The sequence below is a fragment of the Pimephales promelas genome, chromosome 5 (assembly GCF_988280905.1).
Source record: "Pimephales promelas chromosome 5, fPimPro1.hap1.1, whole genome shotgun sequence".
Classification (NCBI taxonomy): domain Eukaryota; kingdom Metazoa; phylum Chordata; class Actinopteri; order Cypriniformes; family Leuciscidae; genus Pimephales; species Pimephales promelas.
In genome coordinates, this window is record NC_142773.1 from 34947070 (window position 1) to 34967799 (window position 20730).

A 20730-nucleotide genomic window follows, 5' to 3' on the forward strand; every position below is an offset into this window, starting at 1 on the left:
TAGGTATATATTGGAAAAAACCAGGTACACACAAACGCGCAGATAACGTCATCAATTGCTGTGCTCCAGTTGGTTAGATGGGTGTCATAAGGGAAGTAAAACCAGAACAACCCCCACATATGAATGAAATATATGGCCACATAATATATCCCACATATTTCAGCCCATTCTCATCCCAAGGCGTCATTTATTGACGCTTTTGACAATGCGTATACATCCAACGCACATGGCACCCTTTAGCGTCAATAGGAGATGCAGTCATGCATATATGGGCCAAAAGGCGCCTCCTAGTGGTCTAACCCTTACCCTACCTCAGACCTGAACCTACCCATAACCGAAGCGTGTTATGTGCGTATAAAGGGTGCCATGTGCGTATTTCTTTGGAAAGTCCTGAAACAACTATCTTTAGCAAAATTACAGATGATGTACTGTCACTTTTGATCAGTTTTATTAAAAAAAGACTAAACAACTTCTGACCCCAAAGTTTTGAAAGGTAGTGTATACACAGCTCTAGTTTTATTTTGTAGTGAAAACAAGGCAGACACTCCTGAAGTTCATAAACAACATCTTACATAAGCTCTTGGTTTTAAAATACATTTTTGAAGACATTCTTGAAAGGATGCTATCAAGCCTTTTTGTACAAATTCCTTCCCCTATCAGGGCATTTGATGTCACTCTACAAGCAAGCTTATTAAGATGAGTTTTAGATCCGCCACGTCAGACCTTCTTTAATTTATATAATGGAAAGGATGTATTGGATTAGTATTTAACAGAGCCAGAAGATTCACGAAACCAACCCCTGTCAGCAACCAGAACTTTCCCCAAAACATCCATTGCAAGGAAAAAAAAGAGAATTAAGGCATTGATCCCATTACACTAATGACTCCACCGCACCTGATGTGAGGCGGTTTGACATTGAGCCAGAATGAAGAATATTAAAGAAATGTGTAATATCTTTACCTAAGGTGTTCTATTAAATTATAGTGGTTCAGGGCCAAAATGGTGTTTCCATTGCTTGGATGGTGATCATGCGACTAAAAGCTGATGTGGGATTAAACTGCCTTCTTTAATCCAATTTGCAATCAAGCAGGTATGGTTGTCATTAGAGCTGTTGCCTTGCCTGCTTAAGGTTATTCATCGCTTCATTTGTAGAAAAAAGTTATAAATGGGGTAGTCAAATCATCTTGGGGAGTGATGAATAGCATATCTCTTCAGCATATCATTCATCTAAGAACGTATGGACACTGCTGATCAATTTACATGCATGAATGACAAAACCACAGGCAGTACCACTGGCTATTAAAGACTTCCAGCTCCTACATCTCTCTCTTGCCATGGTTTGCAAGTAAAGTGTGATGTCATTACCATCTTCCTGCTTTAGTAAGTGCGCTGTAAAGATCCTCTAGCGATGCTAAAAGCATAATCACATGTCTGTGACTGTGGGCACCATGCTGGTTAAGTGTGTGGTGAGGCTGATGTCACACTGTAGGACTTGTGTCCTCAGGACATCTACACTCTTTGATCTGATCAGTGGCCGAAATCCTCCCCCTTTGGTAGAGGAAACTGGCAAGCTATCTTGAAACACACCCAGAAAGGTCAAAAACAGGGGTCACACACCTTCACTACTCAATCTGAGGCAGAGTTTTTAAGAGACAGTTCACACAATAATTAGAATCATCCTTTACTTGTCTTATATCTTATCATATCATCTCATTTCATTCCATGAAACACAAAGAAGATGTTAGGCAGAATTTCAAAGCTTAAACCCTTTCTGATTTCACCCGTGTGATTAGAACGTTCAGTGAATCATACAGACTATATAAATTGACACAATGTGTTTTATTCATGTCAGATTCACATTTTGTAGGTTTGTAGGGAACTATAAAACTCACTCTATTCTTCTCCTACTTCACAACGAGAACGAGACATCTCCATTCCCTCCATTCCCAACGTCTCGCCGGAGGAGTTTCCAACTAATTGGGATCCCTAATAACACGCAATGGTGCTGGCCCCTTCCAGCACCCAGCTTAGCTTCCCGCCAAAGCAGTTTCTTATAGTTTTCTTTTTACGGTGGGAGCTAGCTAGGAAGAATCATACAGCTGTTCCGCAAGACCCACTCAGTGGATTTGGAAAACACTGGGGAAGCGTGCCCAACCTGTAGGAGGGAACGCTGCGGAGCCCCTGCCCGCCCGAAGGGAGGTACTGGAATACACGTATGTAATAGCCCACAGAGTAGTGAAACATACGGCAGTCCTTGAGGTAGTCCCAGCCCGAGGGGTGGGAATGTACTCAGCAAGGACGACAGAACGGGTCTGTCGAGGGGAAGACACGGTGCTAACCCGGAGGGTAGCTGGAACGTGGAAGAAATGGGTCACCGTAGGGACCACTGTTAAGGCCACCCAGTCTAATAACAACTCCTACGAGAGGTAACAAACCTGGCGCCGGGTGATCCACCTCGCCTGGTGCCAGGGGTGATGAAGGAACTCACGAGGTTAGCCGTTTGTTGGGGAACCAACTGGCTGTAGAATCCAGACCTCATCTCGGCTGGAGGGACCGGTTCAATCGCGTCCTTCCTCAGCAGGGCGACGATATCCTTCCTCAAAAGAGAGGGATCGACACTCCGTACTTGGGTGAAGAGGACGCCCCTGTACCTGGGGGGGCGGCGGGCAAACTGAATCGCATAGCCGAGCCAGATGGTACGGATGAGCCAGTGGGACAGACTCGGAAGCGCTAGCCAGGCTTCGAGAGACAGTACCAACATGCCGACACGGACCACCGGCGTACCCGCGGAGGGGCAGCGATGTGGAAGGCAGGGACCAGACAGGACCAGAGTGGGTGGATGCACATTATCCCTTACTTACTCCATGTGGTTTTTGCATTATACTCCATGTGTTCTCCATGAGCCATATGATAGCAGATTTATATAATAAATCATGATGCATTTTTTTCAGTATTCTTTAAAGAATGATTTAATGAAATTTTATTAGCATTTTTTTTTTACTTTTGTGAGACTATAAATGTCTTCACTGTCGCTTTTCACTAATTTAATGCATCCTTGCAGGATAAAAGTATGTAATTAAAGTAAAATCTTACAGACTGCAAACTTTTGAATGCAGGTGTATAAACAAAACATTTGACACACTTCTTGTGTCATTTTGTAGTCACCAACCACTTTCTTTTTATGAAAAAAACCCCATCTCAGTTTGTTTCACATAAAAAAAAATGGAATGACATGATGACGAGTAAATAATGACAAAATGTATTTGTTATTTTTGGGTGCACTATTCTGTAACTGCTACTGCTCTTGTAGTCCTGACTAATGTCTTCTATGACTCAACCAGTTTCACCAGAACACTCAATCCCTATTTCCAATCCTTCGGCAGTACTATCAATTTTCCATTCTCTCAGCTAAGTAAACAGAAACTCTTATGATTTTCCCTTAAAATAAGGTACACCTGGTTTCTGCCTCTGCTTGCCTCCAGATGGACACCTGTCTGTAATCTTTAATCAGCTCATCTCATATCAGCTCTGCAAGGGCTGCAGCATTTCAGCTAGAAATACTGGATGGATATTTTGATGGACTGAATGCTGCCAATGATCAGACAGGGTGATAGCAGAGACTCTCCACCACTCCATGCAGAAGTGCCAGTGACATAGAGGAGTGATGTGTGCTAAAGCCAGGAGGAAAGTTTCCCCAGGCATGCTATTTTTGCTGAGAACTTGGGGAAAGCACATTTGACCTGGCTCTCTTGAGGAAGCAGAAATGTAAGCTTCATGGTTCTTTTCCTTCTTATATCGAAAAAATCTTTCAATTTTACTACCAGTGCAGATTAAAGGGTTTCGATAGAAATAGATTCTTTCCGCTGAAGGGAAGAACATCACAAATAGTGTGGGTATGTGCAATCGAGAGCTGCAAGATACAAAAGGCCACTAAAGAGCAGACTAACTGCCCTTGTGATGCCCTTACTTGCAAGACCATTTAAAAGGCTCTTTGTGGCGTTAATATCGCCAGTGCAATCATGAGTTTCAGTGCAAACATGAATCACTGAGCAAGATTTCTTAAAACTGACGGTACCTGCCAGATTTGAGCATTTAAACAAAAAGGGGAAAAAAAGAAAATATAGAGTGAGCTTGTGCCTCTACTGAAAGAAAAACAAAAATGGAATGTAAAAACACTCATCACAGTCTAATCCTCCTTTGGCCAAGAGTCTGGCAATGCAGCGAAGCACATCGTGAGGACAGTCAATGATAAAGATATCAATCAGAATGGGGTCCAACCCCTGGTCAAAGAGGAAAAAGGTGTTGAGGGAGGCAATGAAACCGTGAGTCTCCAGCCACCATTTTGTATAGCGCTGTATTGATCCTCTCGCTGATAAGGAAAGCAGGGCCAGAAAAAAATGTCCCAGTTTCATTCATCACACACATAGATGCTGTGGAACACATCGTCTGGCCCTGCAGGGAGAAAGGCTGCTCAGAAATAGCCTGAACTCAAAAAGACAAGACACGAACGCAACACATGGATCCGAGTGTGGCCACTTCACGCCTACCTTCATTATGCAAACACATTTGTCATAACAGTGCAAAAAAACTTGCTCAGATAGATGGATGTTAGTGGGAGGGGTGAAGCAGGGGATTTTGGTGCAGAATGAGAAGACTGTACCCCATACCAACCGTTTGAACGTGTCCTTCTACAGTTCTCCTCCTCTTCACATCTGCCTGAATATAGAGACATCCCTGTCAAGTGCTCCAGGGTTCAGCTGTCAATCATCATGTGACAGAGATGGGGGGGAAACTGGTGCATGAGTCAATTAATATGCAGAGTGGATGGATCTACATTTAGTCCACAAGAGCGAGAGCAGGAGGAGGGGCACTGAGGGGATGAAGTGAAATGAAGGGAGGACTTTGATGATGCCCTTAAACTTGAAACCTGTTAGAACTCAATGCAAATGATGCTATTAGTTGCTTCAAATGTTATTGTGGACTCCACAGAATTATTCTACCACCTATAGCCTATCAATATACAGTTGATAATTAGCTGGAAAAGGCATATGTCCTATGTTTGATATAAATGTTCAGCAACAGACAGTATTTTACACTCCTGGCCTTAAACAATTTTAATTGTTGATTGTGATTACATTCCAGCCATTCAACTTAGCCTGTATTATCCTCTACTTAAGCAATTCAATGGAAAATTTAATTCATAACTTGAATAAATCCACAGTTTTACACAATCATATTTCTAAGTCCCTCTAAGTTCATTCGTTTCGCGAGAAAACAAACAAACAAAAAACAATCACGTTGGCCAGAAATACTCACCAGAGTTTGCTGGTACTGAAGCACGCGATGTTGGACTCGGTCTCGCGCCATAACGTTGATTATAGCTAGAATTAAGTATTTAAAGGCGATACGGTATTCCAAACGCCACAAGATCACATCCGCATCACTGGCACGCTATTCAACAAGCTGCATGAACTGAGTAACAGGTCTTTCTCCGCAGAAAACAGCCCAGCTCATCCAGCTGTCGAATGAACACTTCCATGTGCCCGTGCGCGCGCAGCAATAAATGTCATAACGCGCCGAAAACCAATCTTTGTGTGGGAAGACAGGGGTTACACTCCATACCTGTTGACTCGACTGTCAAAAATCAATATTTTCTCCCGCTGTGTGACTAATCGCTATTTTGCACTACCGTGAACTCAAGCACTTATGCGTAGATTACGTAGGCTAAATCAGGCTGTTTTGTTGTTTTATGACTAAGTTTTAAACGAACCATGCAATCCAGTAAGGCAGAAAGAGAAGTAGCCTGTTTTCAGTTCATAGAAAGTTCATATTAAAATGTGTTATTTCAATGAATGAAAATAGCCTACTAAATGGTTTCAGTTAGCCCCTTTCTTTTGCCAATAAGGATAAATGAACTGATCTGTAATAACACAAAACATCCTCTCTTTAAAAACAGAGGAGAGCCATGTGGGCAGTTCATTACACTGCTCATTAACATTACTTGTGCTTACAGTAAATACTAAATATAGATGCATATAGGCTGCATTTCAAGCTCTGCCTACAAGCAGCTAAGGCTTCATGGGATGAAAGACAAAATTCCTTGGAGAGAGGGAAAGAAACCAATAGGTTGTTAAACAGATTTCCCTACAGAGATAGAAACTGGTAGGCTGCTTTTGGGCTCAGTAACAGGTCCACTGCCAGCTCAGGGAACAGCAGGAACACAGGCTGGGATGAAATATGAATGCATCACTGTGAATTCTGACAGTTTTCTTGCAACACTGCAGTGTTTTGTGTATTTCTTCAAGCTCTTTCTCTCTCTTCCATCTATGCACACTCATACACAACACAACTCTGGACTCTGCTGATAGAAACATGTCTTTGTTTGCGGTCTTTAAAAAGATGATTGCAAACACTGTTATATCTGGCAGTCACTGCTTAACAGTTTTTCACAGATATAAGCTATTTATTTTTAAAGGGACACTTCATGTAAAAATAAAAATTCTGTAATCCTTTACTCACCCTCGTGTCCTCTTTAAGTTCTCTTTTCTGTGAAACATAAAAGAAGATATTTTGAAAAATAAAAAAGGTTTTGGGTGGGTTCCAATGTTTAATCCATGTTATTGTGTCATGTTGTTTGAACCTCAACGTTCTTATATTAGGGCTGTCAAACGATTAATCGCGATTAATCGCATCCAAAATAAAAGTTTGTGTTTACACAATGTGGGTGCACTGCATATAATTATTGTAGATATATAAATACACACACATGCTTGTATATATTTAAGAAATATTTTCATATATACACTGTATATAGATTTATATATAATTTATATTATATATAAATATAAATATTTTATATATAAATGACATTTTTTTTCCTAAATATACATGCATGTGTGTATATATATATATATATATATATATATACACTAAATAATTATAGACAGTGCACCCACATATATTATGTAAACACAAACTTTTATTTTGGATGTGATTAATCGCAATTAATCGTTTGACAGACCTAATATATATATATATATATATATATAGAGAGAGAGAGAGAGAGAGAGAGAGAGAGTGTATAGTGTATGTGTTCCAAGAAAGAACGGTTTGGATATCAATCTTCATTTTTGGATGACCATAATCTTTTTCAGATTATTAAGTAAATAAACATGAGACGTTATTTCTTTCTTTATACCTGCACATCAGACTGCATTGTGCAAACCATCTTCAATTGGCTACACACATCATACAAATATGATTTGGACAGGTGAGCATCCTCACCCACAGCATATTTCTTTGAATTGGGTGTTCCAACGCCCTCAGCGCACACTGACCCAAATCGATGCATCTTCCACAAAACTTTCAGTAATGTTTTAATGAAACGTGGAAGCCCAGAAGAGTTAAAAAGAACATCTTCCTCATCGACTATTTAAATAAAGGGTATGGGTGAGAAACCGAGACGTCGATAGGGGGTGTGAAACAAGGGTCGATATTAGATTACATGCATGTACATTACCATCCCAGACAGGGAATAAGACGTGGTGTGCATTCAACTCAACAGCATGCTCAATACTGGCCTGCAATAAAATGGTTTTAGACCATTCAAAGTTAAGTGTGAATACATCTAGCATGGAACTGTGTTTGTTTTTTTTGTAATTTGAAGAAAAAAGAATGGATAAATGCTATAAATTGATTGTACATTTAATGTTTATTTGTCTTATATATTTTGATGAAAGGGGGCATTCCAAGCATTCCCTGCATGATCAATCACATTTGTTTTTGCTATTAGTTATGTGCATTGAGGTGTTTAAGTAGCTTGTTTTGTAATTTAGTTATAATGTTTACTTCATTACATTAGTGTCATGTTTCCTTTATGGTGTTTTGTGTTTGTGTGGGCAACACTGTTCTCTGTCTTTAAGTTATTATTAGTCACTGGTGCTGGAGAGGCCAATGTTGCTGAACTTCAAGTCATAATGTGTTATCTGAATCTTATCAGCAACATTTACTGTAAAAAAAAAATAAAAAATAATAGCTCAATTAGGCTGGTATAATAACATTATAACATTTAATGACACACACTTAGGAGTTGTGAAATATGGTCACCAAAATCAATGCCATCATGCTTGTAATATGGTCAAAAGTATTTTATGGTAAAGTTAGTAAACACAGCTGCCGTAGATTTGCTAAATTTAGTATCAAAATTGACTGATTGATTTATCAACTCTAAATGATGCCACATCAAACAAGTTAAGAAGATAAAGTTTCTCTCCAAGTTATGTGATTGTGCCCACTTCTGAACTGTGAAGTGAATTTGTCCTTTAAGATGAATGCAGAGGTGAAGGTATTGATTTCTGTTTTGAATGTGGATGCAATATCATTTTTTTTTACCATTTGCTCTTCAGATTCCTCCAACATAAGAAAGGACCTTGAAGGGACATTGGATCTAGAAGCATAAACGACTGATTCCACTGGGTTTCTTGAAAGAGATATTAAGACATCATCTTACATTAAGCCTATTTATCCTCGTTAGCGGATCTAGACAAGAAAATCAGACGTAGCCTAGGCTATTTTCAACTCCCTGCACGAATAACACTGTGCCCTTGAGCCCCACAAGATAACCACGTCGATTAAATGTCCTTCGGAATAAGAATGACAGGCAAAAGCTTTAAACAGATTGTTTTGATGGCAGTTGAATGACTTCTGGCGCGCTTTAACAGCGCAGTTTATCAGCAGCAATATTGGACACCTTAACAGGTTGCTATTTCGTCTGTGGCGTCTACTTACATTTTTCCGCGCCGGCTTTTAGTCTTGAGTAAGAGCTCCTTTCGAACGCAACAGTCCAAACGTCACCTACGCCGCTCCATTTAATGACGCAAAAAATGTTAAGAAATCTCCACACAATTAGAGCAACGCAATCAATATCCAGTAATGACGTCCGTGATGTTCGGTACCAATTGCTCGATTGATGATCGAGATACTTTCTGTGTAATTGTCCACGCCGGTGAATTGTCAGTGCCCTGTTGCTGATGCCTCTTGCTCGTCTTTGAATTCGCCTCAGACTGGAAGCTAAACTTAAAAGAAAAAAGAAAAAAAAAGAAACAGAAAAAAAGCGAGCGCTTTCCTTAACACATAGGCTACTTGACGGTGTTAATGCATCACTTAAACGGTTCCGATTAGTGTGCACAGCACGCGTTGAAAGGTAAAGGAGTAATTAAGCCGGCAGAGCCTGGGGCGCGTGCACTGGCCAGGAATTGATTCTGTGATGCAATGCGGGTTCCGTCACTGGTTCAGTTACAGCGGGTTTGACTCCACTTCTGTTTCTATTTCCCGTCATAAATGGCACATTTGATTGACAGAATGTTACATTTTTGAGCAAAATCTATCTATCTATCTATCTATCTATCTATCTATCTATCTATCTATCTATCTATCTATCTATCTATCTATCTATCTATCTATCTATCTATCTATCTATCTATCTATCTATCTATCTGTCTGTCTGTCTGTCTGTCTGTCTATCATCTGTTTGTCTGTCTGTCCATCATCTATCTGTCTGTCATCTATCTATCTATCTATCTATCTATCTATCTATCTATCTATCTATCTATCTATCTAATCTATCTATCTATCTATCTGACATTTTCCACATACGCCTATATGTGGTGTTGTAATCATTACTGATGCTGCTGTTCAGAGCTTGTCGTGATCACAGCGACTTCAAGGCTTTTAGCCCTATTCTGATTTTTCACAGCTGTGACTTGTGGGCTGCTGCAGGGTGACTGAGCGTAAGACTGTTTCGGCACTGGGAAAAAGAGAGGGTGGTGAGATCCTTTACAGTAATTTCACTGTGTGTTAATGTTCAGAACAAACACTCATAGCATTTAAACATCTAACTATCATCATTCTGGCTCAGCGTTCTCATTTGCAGCGAAGAAAGAGTGAATGCGCTATGATCTCCTCATGTTTACAACAATTCGCCAAATCCAAAGACAACAGGTGTGTTGTTAGGAAGATATACCCTGCTTTATTTCAGCACTGTGATGCATTTGAACATCAGGCAAACAGGTGATGTGCTAAGACTGAAAAATGTGAATTGAAATTACAGTTGAAGCTGGTCTTAAGTGGTGTGTGTGTGTAATATGGCAAAGAGATAGGCTATGTTGGAGGCTTGGCACTGAATAAAACAAATATTTAGGGTAACTCGCAAAGGGACAGAGACACAGGCTGGTCATGAAAGTAGGCCGTCTGAGCACTCTCATTCAGCTCTGATGATTCACCTGCTTTCTTTTAGCCCCTGACAATTAAAAATAGAGATCCTTCAACATATTTGCATTATTATAGGCTGTTACCGTCCAAACAGGCAGACTGACTACATCTCAAAATTTTATACAGTTTTTCTCAGTCGCCTTTTTGGCACGTTTTTCAAAACGGTCTTAACATTCTCTAAACTGTAAGTGCAAACGTTTGCCTGGACATTAGAACTCTTGCATGTCTGCAACATGTAGTTACTCACCTAAAACATTTAATCTGTTATAGTGTCAATGAAATGCATTTTTAGCATGGAAATATTTGCTAAATAAATGTCATGTTTTTTTAAATACTTTTTTTTTTGTCTGTATATCACATTGAGTATTTTAAATACAGATTCATTAAGTAGGTGAAAATTGACTGGGAAAAGTCAATACTGTCATACACAAAAGAATTAGTTTTTACATTTATTTTTGCAAAACTGTGTTACGTTGTAAACTGAATGCAGGCACATCAATTCTCTAACGATTCACCCCGAGTGGCGTTTATATCCCTGCTGTCCGGCAGAGCTCTCCAATGGGCCCAATCTCTCTGGAACTCAGATTCTCCTGCAATTAAATCCCTTTCAAGTTTCATTCAGCATTTCAAGGAAGTGTTTGGTCAGACAGTTTCCAATCTCCCTGTTCACGATCAGCTCTTCAACCTTCGTTAAGGAAAGTCTTCAGTGAGTACATATGCCCATCTATTTTGCCTGCTGACGGCTTCTAGTGGTTGGAATGAGACAGCTTTGACAGCTTTTTGACATGGTCTCAACCCTAACATCCGTCAGCTGGTGGTGGTGTATCAGGATTCCTTGGGAATTAAAAACCTCATTCAGAAAACCATTCGAGCATCTCAATGCTTATCTCTCTGTGATGTTTTAGAAACCGCTGTAAGTCCTCAGTCCTCGACTCCATCAGTCGCCCCTCCAGCACCCGAGCCCATGCAGATTGACTCCGCTCATCTTTCTTCTTCAGGGCGGCAGTGTAGAATTCAACAGCGTCTTTGTCTATAGCCTACTGTGGGGTGATAAACATTTCATCAACTCCTGCCCAATTCGACCTTGGTAAGCACCATTCAGATTCCTCATTAGATTTCAACCTTGAACTGCACAACTGTTCATTTATTAACCTCCAGTATATATGTCTCAGCACAAGCCCTCCTCGACTCCGGCTGGGCGGGGAACTTAATTTCCTCTCAACTCCTACATACATTTAACCTTAGATGGTCCAACATCAACCCATTATCGTCTGGAAATCCGCGGAGGTCATTCGCTGGGGAGAAGACTGCTCGCATTCCTGTCTAGCTTCGGTTGAGAAGGTCCAGAAAGCCTCCTCTTCATCTTCTGTGGGAAAGTCCGAGTTTCCTGTGTGTTCCACGTCCATTCAAAGTCCGGAGGTCCATCACCAGGAGATTCCTGTTGAGTATAACATAGGGCATTCCAGGATGTGTTTAGCAAGCAGTTGGCGACTTAACTAAGTTGGAGCAGTTCTATCACAGCGGCAGGGTGATCCTCCCAAACTCCATCCATGTAGCTGTCCCCGGTGGAGCGGATCTATGATATTGGGAATCGGGAGCTGCTCGCCATCAAGCTGATGTTAGAGAAATGGAGGAATTGGCTTGAGGGAGCTAATCACCATTTTGAGGTTATAACCAATCATTGCAAACTTGAATACCTCAAAGAAGCGAAAAGGCTGAATCCCTGTCAGGCTCGATGGGCTCTCTTCTTTACCCGCTTTGATTTTACCGTGTCATACCGACCTGCACTCTTAGAAGAAATGGTTCTATACAACCAGAAATGGTTCCATCCCCCGCTTCATATATGGAACTCCAAAATGGTTCTATATAGAACCATTTTTTTGGTAAAAGGTTCTATTGGCCAAGTATGGAACCCCAGGGTTCTATATAGAACCCAGAGGAACCCTTTTTTTTAAGAGTGTATAGAACCTTTTAGGGGTTCCAAATATGTAGCGCTGATAGAACCTTTTAAGGTTCTATATAGAACCTTTTCTTAAGAGTGTGGAAGCAAGAATTGCAAAGTGGATGCTCTCTCTCGTCTTCATCATGCTTCAACCGAAGATTCACTACCAGAGCCTAACACCCCCAGAAAACTCTCGGAGGGCAAGCCCGTGCCACTTCCTATCCCACAACGGCCATGGCCCCACCTCCGAACTGATTTCATCACGGACCTTCCCAGATCCAGTAACCACACTCGTCGTTGTGGATCGCTTTTCGTAGGCTTGCAAGCTGATCCCATTGCCTGGACTTCCAACTGCGTTTGAGGTCGCAGAGGCCCTCTCCAATCTTGTGTTTCGAAACTATGCCCTAGTAGGACATAGTGTGGACACTAGGACATAGTGTTGGACAGAGGTCCACGGTTCATTTCAAGGGTTTGGCAAGCCTTCTTCAGACTCCTCGGTGTTACTGTTAGCTCATCTTCTGGATACCAACCTCAGACAAACGGCCAGACTGAGCGGAAGATCCAGGAGATCGGACGACATCTCAGGACCTATTGCCACCAGTACCAGGACAGCTGGAGCCGGCTCCTTCCCTGGACAGAGTACGCCCAGAATTCCCTTTGGCAATCCACCACGGGCTCACCCCCTTTCAGTGTGTCTCTGGTTATAAACCTCCACTCTACCCTTGATCGGGTGAGCCCTCTGAGGTTCCAGCTGTCAATTACTGGTTCCATCAGAGCAAGAGGGAATGGGACTCGGCTCACGTGCACCTCCAGCAGGCAATGCGGAGGCACAAGGACCAAGCGGATCGTCGCCGTGTTCCCAGTGACTCTCCATCCACAACTGTAAACAAAGACTTTGGTTAACATTCAGCTAAGTTCCATCCTGAATATTGTCTGCTTGCATTCTTACCATATCTCTGTCTGGATCTGCAACCTGTAAACAAACACTATTTCACTTACCACCTGTCTGTCTCCTGTTCCATCCGTGACATGTTCATTACAACTGAAGGCCATTTGCCAATTTATAAAATTTTACAAACCTTCCATGTCATGAATATATATGGAATATGTCTGACAGATTTTCATCTGAGATTGTTTTGCATGTGAAGGCTCACACGATGAAAGAATGTTTAGAAGTTGTGAAGAGTTTGACAATTTCACTGAGAATCAACTCATCAGTATTAATAAACATGCTATGTGTATTGTGCAAATTAGACAATTGTACTTACTCTTTTGAAGATATGTGCCAAAACACATGCAATTTGCTCAAATCAAGAAATTTAAATTTGATTTGAACAAAAAAACGTATTGTGAATTGAGGAAAAAAACTGTAATAGATTACATAAAATACCCTTGATTATAGCCTATATTCATTTTTTTATATTTTACTACCTGATATCAGTAAGCACATTCAATGTGGTAAATCACTATCTAGGATGACCAATAGTCCTGTTTTCACCCATCTGAATTCGTGTCTTGTAATATAACAAATTTCTATCCATACAAGCATAGCGTACTTTAAACATATTGAAATGAATCAGGCATCTTTGAGTAAACTTCGAGTATCATTTGAGTATCTGTTTGCCGGGCCAATTGTCCTGGTTTTTGGTAATTAAAATATTTTCACCCTATCACTATTAATACAGATTGTGGCTGGTATAGCTCTTTGATTTTATTTACAAAAAGGCACAATTAATCTTAATGTTCAGTTTTGGTTGAATTTTTTAATGAATGGTCGGCGTTTATGTACAAGAAGTAGACAAGAACAATGGATCTTACATTCAGTAAAACAAGAAATATTTGATAGAACAAGATATTGTGTAAAATATGAAGTGTGCATAAGAATAAATAAGTATCCTGAACTTTTTTTGTGATAGCCTACATCTATCCCCTGTGAACTTTGTTCAATAAAGAAATAAAATAAATAATTATAGCGGAAGAATACATCCAAAAGTATGTCCTACTAAATGTGGATCACATAATAAAATATTAACCCGAGGAACTAAAATATGTGGGCTCTTTGTGTTTGTTCAGCCTACCTTTTTTTCTCTTTCCAAAAGCCGTGTTACTTGTTTATTTATTTAGAATTGCACAAGTATCCCCTACAAACTCAGGGTTAGCCTCTTTTATCCTGGCTTCAGTGCACAGTGACTCACTGAAGGGACGTCAGTGCATGCTCAGAGACGAGATAAAAAGCGTCCCAGCCGGGAAAGGAATATCTAGAAAAGGTCAGAAAGTGTGGGGGTGATGCACATGATTGGAAATATAGTGGAGAAGCGCACATCTCGGTGGGCGTTTTTTGCATTACTTCTTCAGAAAAGACGATCTCCAATGGAAAGAAACGCGACTGAAGTTCTTTTGTGGTCGTAGGGCATGGATTTAAGTAGTAAGTAAGGATGATTATTTTCATTATAACGGACTGATCAATGCAGCGCTGTGTTAAAAAAACGTAACTCTTTCTGTAAAGCATGTTGCCTACCTTTTCGCAGTTATTTTGAGAATACTGATAAATTTGAGTTTTGAGGTGCCTATAAAGCCATTCATAAAAACTTTATATAGCACGTGCGTGCGTGTAAAGGACAATTCAAAAGGGCGTTACTTAAATGACCAGCTGTTTGAATGATCTTGCTCGCCTAGGCAAATATACATGGATATAAAATAGCCTGTTGATTTTTCTTATTTGTAGATTATTTAAAAATATCCACTAGTGTAATTCAATATTATAGTCCCAAGAGTTACATAATACGGACAGGCGTTTTCTCACTGGACTGGTTGTCTTATAGGAGTTCTGGTAGTAGTCTTCAGCATGGTTGCCTCTGAACTGTCTTACGTTCACACTAGACCAATTGAATTTGTGTGTGACAGCGATGTCAGAAGAATGTTGAACAAGGTGAAGGACTTCCAAGAGGAAATGGTAAGACTGTGACATCTACTCCTGATTTAAATCGTTCTTTCACTTCGTTGTGTGTTTCTGTTTTTAGGATGATGTTGCCTACCACAATGTTTACATTCCTATCTTAGCCTACACCATAGCTAAGAGATAACTGTTAAAAGGGAACCGTTTAAATTTAGGCTCAAGGAGTTTCCATTCTTTCCAATCTAAAATGAGTTATGTGCTAAAATCAATCTTTTTTTTTTTTTTTTTTTTTTTTTTTGTCAGGTTATATAAATTCAATTAAATTCCTCAAGCCACCACCATTTATTGGTGTTCATTTATGTTTGTAAACTGCAAAGAAAAGAAATAAATCAGCCTCATTAGATGTTTGCATTCTACTCTTCACTTGACCGGTTATCTGTCAGTTTAAGTTACCTGTTTGCATGTTAACTGATTCTCTGCTGTCTGTCTCTGTCTTGGCGTCTCTGTTTGTTTTGACAGTTTGCCACTCTGACTCCTCAGTGTCTACATCTCTGCTTGTCTATCCACCGGTGAGACATTTTATAGGCTTTTCACTCCCTTTACAGAAAACCTGCAGTGCCGTAGATGCTCTACCCTTTTCTATTCAATTACCATGCGTCGGCATTCACAAACCAACCTGGGAGAGAAAATCAGTGAGTCGTTCAATGCAGCTCCCACTCCCTCCACTCCAATACAGCACCAACCCACTCACGCTGCTCTGGCACACACACTCATTGAGACACCTGTATGTGTGTGTTCCAGGTGCACGAGTGGAGGGCTGAGATCCTGCTGTCTTTGTGGACTCTAGCGCAGGATGTGCAGTCTGCCAGGACACTCAGCCAACCTGGCTGTAGATTCACTCTGCTGGAGCGCTTGGAGCACAATATCAACAACTACCTGCTTATAGTCAAACGGCTCCACATTGAGGTGAGAATAGACCAGTTCAACCTTGTGCTGCAGCTCAGATAGATATTGGCACAGAGACGAATGGCATCATTCTGTGTGTTTAAAAAAAAAAAAATATTACAAAAGTTTTGCATGCAAGCAAGAGTAATTTACATAGTAAATCATATATTAGGGCTGTCAAACGCGATTAATCGCATCCAAAATAAAGTTTGGGTTTACATAATATATGTGGATACACTGTGTATAATTATTTTGTATATATATACAGTATATGTAAATACACACACATGCATGTATATTTAAGAAAAAAAATATTATTTATATATAAAATCTTTATATTTATATAAAATATAATTTGTAGACACATATTATGTATTACTATATATATATATATATATATATATATATATATATATATATTCAGTATTAGTATTTCATATAGTAATATTAATTAGTAATATAATATTCAGCTAATATTACAAAAGTTTTGCATGCAAACAAGAGTAATTCACATAGTAAATCCTATATATATATCAGAGCTATCAAACGATTAATCGCGATTAATCGCATCCAAAATAAAATTTATATAAAAATTATTTATATAAAAAATATTTATATTTGTATATAATATAAATCTATATACAGCATATACATGAAAATATTTCTTAAATATATACAAGCATGTGTGTATTTATATATATATATATATAATAATTATGCAAAGTGCACCCACATATATTATGTAAACACAAACTTGTATTTTGGATGTGATTAATCGCAATTAATCGTTTGACAGCCCTAATATATATATATATATATATATATGTATGTATATATTCAGTATTACTATTTCATATAGTAGTAATATTAATTCACATAGTAATTTAATTACTAAAATGAAATGAAAGTGAAATAAAGATAAATATTCTACAATATAATAAAGACAATAGCTCTGACATAAATATAGTAAATAGTAAACACAATACAGTAGCATTAGTTAAATGACAGTATAAATACTGTATAAAAATATATTACATTTTAAGACTTGACTGCAACTGTTTCAAAATGAATAATTTAATGATGTAATAGCAATAATAATCTAATTTTGCAACATTTGTTAGATGTACTTTCATATTATTTTTAAATTCCTTTAAAAAAAGACGTGAATGGAAGTTTCCCCATATTTCCCATATACGTAGTTCTCAAGGAAAATATCCTGCCTTCCCGGAATCTTTGTTGATCCGTCACGTCATCTTGGTGACTTTGACTCCAGGTGACCTCTGCCTTCCTTCCCCAGGAAAGAAGGGGAGATAGCGACACATACTTGACCCGTGAGAAGGATGGGAACATGATGCTCTCTGAAGTGCATTACAGCCATGCCCTGCTGATAAAATATACATACCGCCACTCCTAAGCGCGTACTGTGGGGACTATGCTGGACTGTACTTTTGCTGATTTCAAAACATAATTATTATGATAACCAAAGAGTGTGTGTTTTTTATCTCAATGATGACCCACCATCTATCATAATAGAGCTTGTTAATTTCTATCACACAGTAAAAGTCGTTTCTTTTTGTCCCTCGTACACATGACTATTTTTAGCTTGAACACTGTTTTATTTTCTGTCCATCTTCGTCTCATCCACCAGGGGGAGCAAGTAGAGCACCAGGCAGAGGGATGCCAGGGTCAGCGCTCTACGGATTTGGGTTTGGTGTTGAAGAACTTTGGGCTTCTTCTCACAGGCAAGCTGGAGTGGCTCATTGCAGAGATGGAAAACGGGTGCTAGAGACTGAAAAAAACTGACTTCTAATCTCTGCCTTTCTTCAATCTTGTGTAATTGAACCAGACAGGCCAAATCAATTTTAACAATGGTCCACCTTCAAGACAATGGTGGGCCAAGCACTTTGCTGAGACCACAGATTTACATGCCGTGTAAATGACAAGACTCTGCCATCTACTGGATCATAGCTGAACTGACTCACCTGTTGACGCGCAACCACTAGAACTTTTAAAACAGACAAGAGTGATAACTGGTGAGTCGTAAAATTGGTTTATACCACAGATTATATTTATTTATTTTATAGTCTGCATGAAAGTGACTCTGCAGGGTGTGATGGCACATGGAAGGCAACCTGAAGTCAATAAGAAGGGCAGAATGTGTGACACAATGCAGTTCACACACAGGAAAGGTCACTTGATCTATACACTCCAAGTTATGGGATAACTATAGGATATGGGATATTTGTGCATATAATATATTTTGTATACAAATAGTATTTACAATATTTTGTGAACAAATAAACACCTATTTTAATATTTTATTAAATTGAAATGCTGATGCTTTAACACAAAACAATGTAAATAAACACAGTGAGCAATGTGAAAATATGTTATTTAAATCACTAAATATATTCTCTTTTTGATATGTGATGTCCCTCTCTCTTGAAATGTTCCCCCAGTTTTGTAAAATGTAAATTTACTAAGAGTTGTTAAATGAACATATCTATTTCCCTTTAATTTGTTGTGTGGATTAGAGTGTTTCATCTACACTGACTTTGAACATCACCTTTATATCTACTTTTAAATGGTTGTCTTTAACAAATGCAATATGCAGGCAATGGCTTGAATATAAAGTCTGAGGTCAGACACATTAAATTGATCAAAATTGACAGTAAAGATATTATATTAGAATTTATATTACAAATAAATGCTTCTTTTGAACTTGAACTATTCATCAAATAATCCTAAAAAATTCACCACATTATACAAAAATATTAAGCAGCATAACTGTTTTCAACCTTTATAATAAGAAATGTTTCTTGAGCATCAAATCGGGATATACGAATGATTTCTGAAGGATCATGTGACACTGAAAACTGAAAATTCAGATTTGCCATCACAGAAATATATTACATATTAAAAATGATAATTAAAAAAACAGTTAAAATGTATATATGTATTTCAACATATTACTGTTTTTACAGTTTTTTTCACTCTCAACATCTGAACAGTAGCAGCACACAAAAGAGTGGAAGAACAAATCTCAGCATTGTTTGAATGATTGAAGTCCCCCTGATAGCCTATTTGAAGGTGATATTTCAATAATTTAATAATACATTTTATATCTTAATAATTTTAATAATATATATTATTTTCTATCTTTATATTTACTGTTAAAGTGTTTTTTTTTTATTTTGACTGTTTTTTATTTTAAATTATTTATTCATTCATGATTTTTTTTGTTGATTGGGGAACCCTGGTGTAATGTAATGTTTAATGTATTTGATGATCTACAATAGTGGCCAAAATTTATGTCTGGTCACGGAAAATTGCAATTTTCAACAAATTCTGTAAGACTATTTCATACTTGTGCTTGGAGACAATTGTTTTATTTGTGATTACACAATTCTGTGAACGTATATTTTTGGCTAGACTATCATAGAAAGAATTATATTGATAATAAAAAAAAGAGAACCAGCAAAATGATGACAATAATTGACATAAAAATATATATATATATTTTTTGCATAGTTTTAAAACCATGACCATTGTTTGCCTTTTTGGTGCTATTTTTTAACTAATTTTGTCAGATAAATACTTTAACTATGCAAGTAATCAGAATAAATGACCTAAATTGCATAATCCAATACAGTTATATCCAAGTATGTAACTACATATAAAAGGTTTAATCTGTGTTAGGGCCAGCAAAATTTAGATTTACTATATGTCATTGTAAATCTTTGCTGATTTGAATGTAGTGACGTATCTGATTAATGCCATCTCTGCATCTGTCAGTGTTGTGTTCATGCTGCTTTTCCTTCTGCTCGTCTTCTTCTTCTGTCCCTCTAGCAGCTGGGGCTATATCTCGAAGGCTTTTTCATCAAGTATATACAGTATAGGCAGGCAATTACCTCCAACACTTTAATCAGTGTCGAACATGGCTCTTTAAACCCTGCTTCTATGGCAAACTTTGCTTGCTTTCATTTTTATTAGTTTAAAAGGGTCATTTTAGTTCAGTGGTCGTCATTGTAATTCTGGTAATTTCCACAAGATTGTGGACTAGGCTTTTCAGATTCTGGACTTAACATAACAGTCTGATAGCCTAGGTTATAGTGCCACCAAGTGACTACATTGCACACATACCTACTCCATAAGGAAACGGCATTGAAACGATTTTAATGAGTTTAATGGGTTTAAAAATGTTAAATAGTAAGCTAACAACGGCATAAATATGCGTAATATACATTTGACTGAACAAAAAAAAAAAACTTCTGCAGCATGCAGCTCATCCCAATGAACACTTGGTGTCGCACTTTAATCAGAGAGTGAGACCAGGGGAAATGAAACGAATGTTAATAGCTCATGAATATTAATAGTTTTAAGTTGAAGTTGCTTGGTAACCTTCCTGGAGCGTCCAATCAATTGATCAAATTATTATTAGAATAGCCTATTACAATATCATTGAGACAAGTAGCCGATTCCACATTACAGAAGGATTCTCTAAGGGTGGGGATGTATTTCTTCACCACAGAAATAATGTTTAATAACGTTTAATTTAGGCCGCATTACGCCTAGTTTCACTTTTGTATAAAGGAAATAAAACTGTTGATAAACCCTGCTTCAGGCCACTTTGTAGCCTATCCTTTCGGCCCACATGTGCCTAATAGTAAGACTCTTT

At 38.5% G+C, this 20730-nt stretch overlaps 2 protein-coding genes across 11 annotated transcripts in view; one reads left to right on the forward strand and one right to left on the reverse strand.

Moving 5' to 3' along the window:
• Window positions 1–9295, reverse strand: part of clcn2a (chloride voltage-gated channel 2a) — a 41932-nt gene extending 32637 nt beyond the window's left edge. For 3 of the 5 annotated variants that reach the window (XM_039677363.2, XM_039677365.2, XM_039677361.2), the window contains exon 1: window positions 5317–5649. In XM_039677363.2, the coding sequence (XP_039533297.2) occupies window positions 5317–5367 (51 nt within the window). In that variant the 5' untranslated portion in view covers window positions 5368–5649. Of the gene's footprint in view, window positions 1–5316; window positions 5651–8787 lie in introns of those variants that run through there. The other 2 variants (XM_039677364.2, XM_039677362.2) reach the window with 2 other exon arrangements.
• Window positions 9296–10725: 1430 nt separating this feature from the next.
• Window positions 10726–19216, forward strand: thpo (thrombopoietin). Of its 6 annotated transcripts, none has more exons than XM_039675364.2 (5): window positions 10726–14636; window positions 15034–15164; window positions 15713–15799; window positions 15909–16073; window positions 17350–17790. In XM_039675364.2, exons 1-5 carry the CDS (start codon window positions 14624–14626, stop codon window positions 17464–17466), a joined length of 513 nt encoding a protein of 170 aa, XP_039531298.2. In that variant the 5' UTR covers window positions 10726–14623; the 3' UTR covers window positions 17467–17790. The 6 variants fall into 6 exon arrangements, with proteins under 6 accessions (XP_039531298.2, XP_039531301.2, XP_039531297.2 ...); XM_039675367.2 differs by having other exon boundaries at window positions 10727–14636; window positions 17252–17443; XM_039675363.2 differs by having other exon boundaries at window positions 14042–14636; window positions 17701–19216.
• Window positions 19217–20730: the final 1514 nt, after the last annotated feature.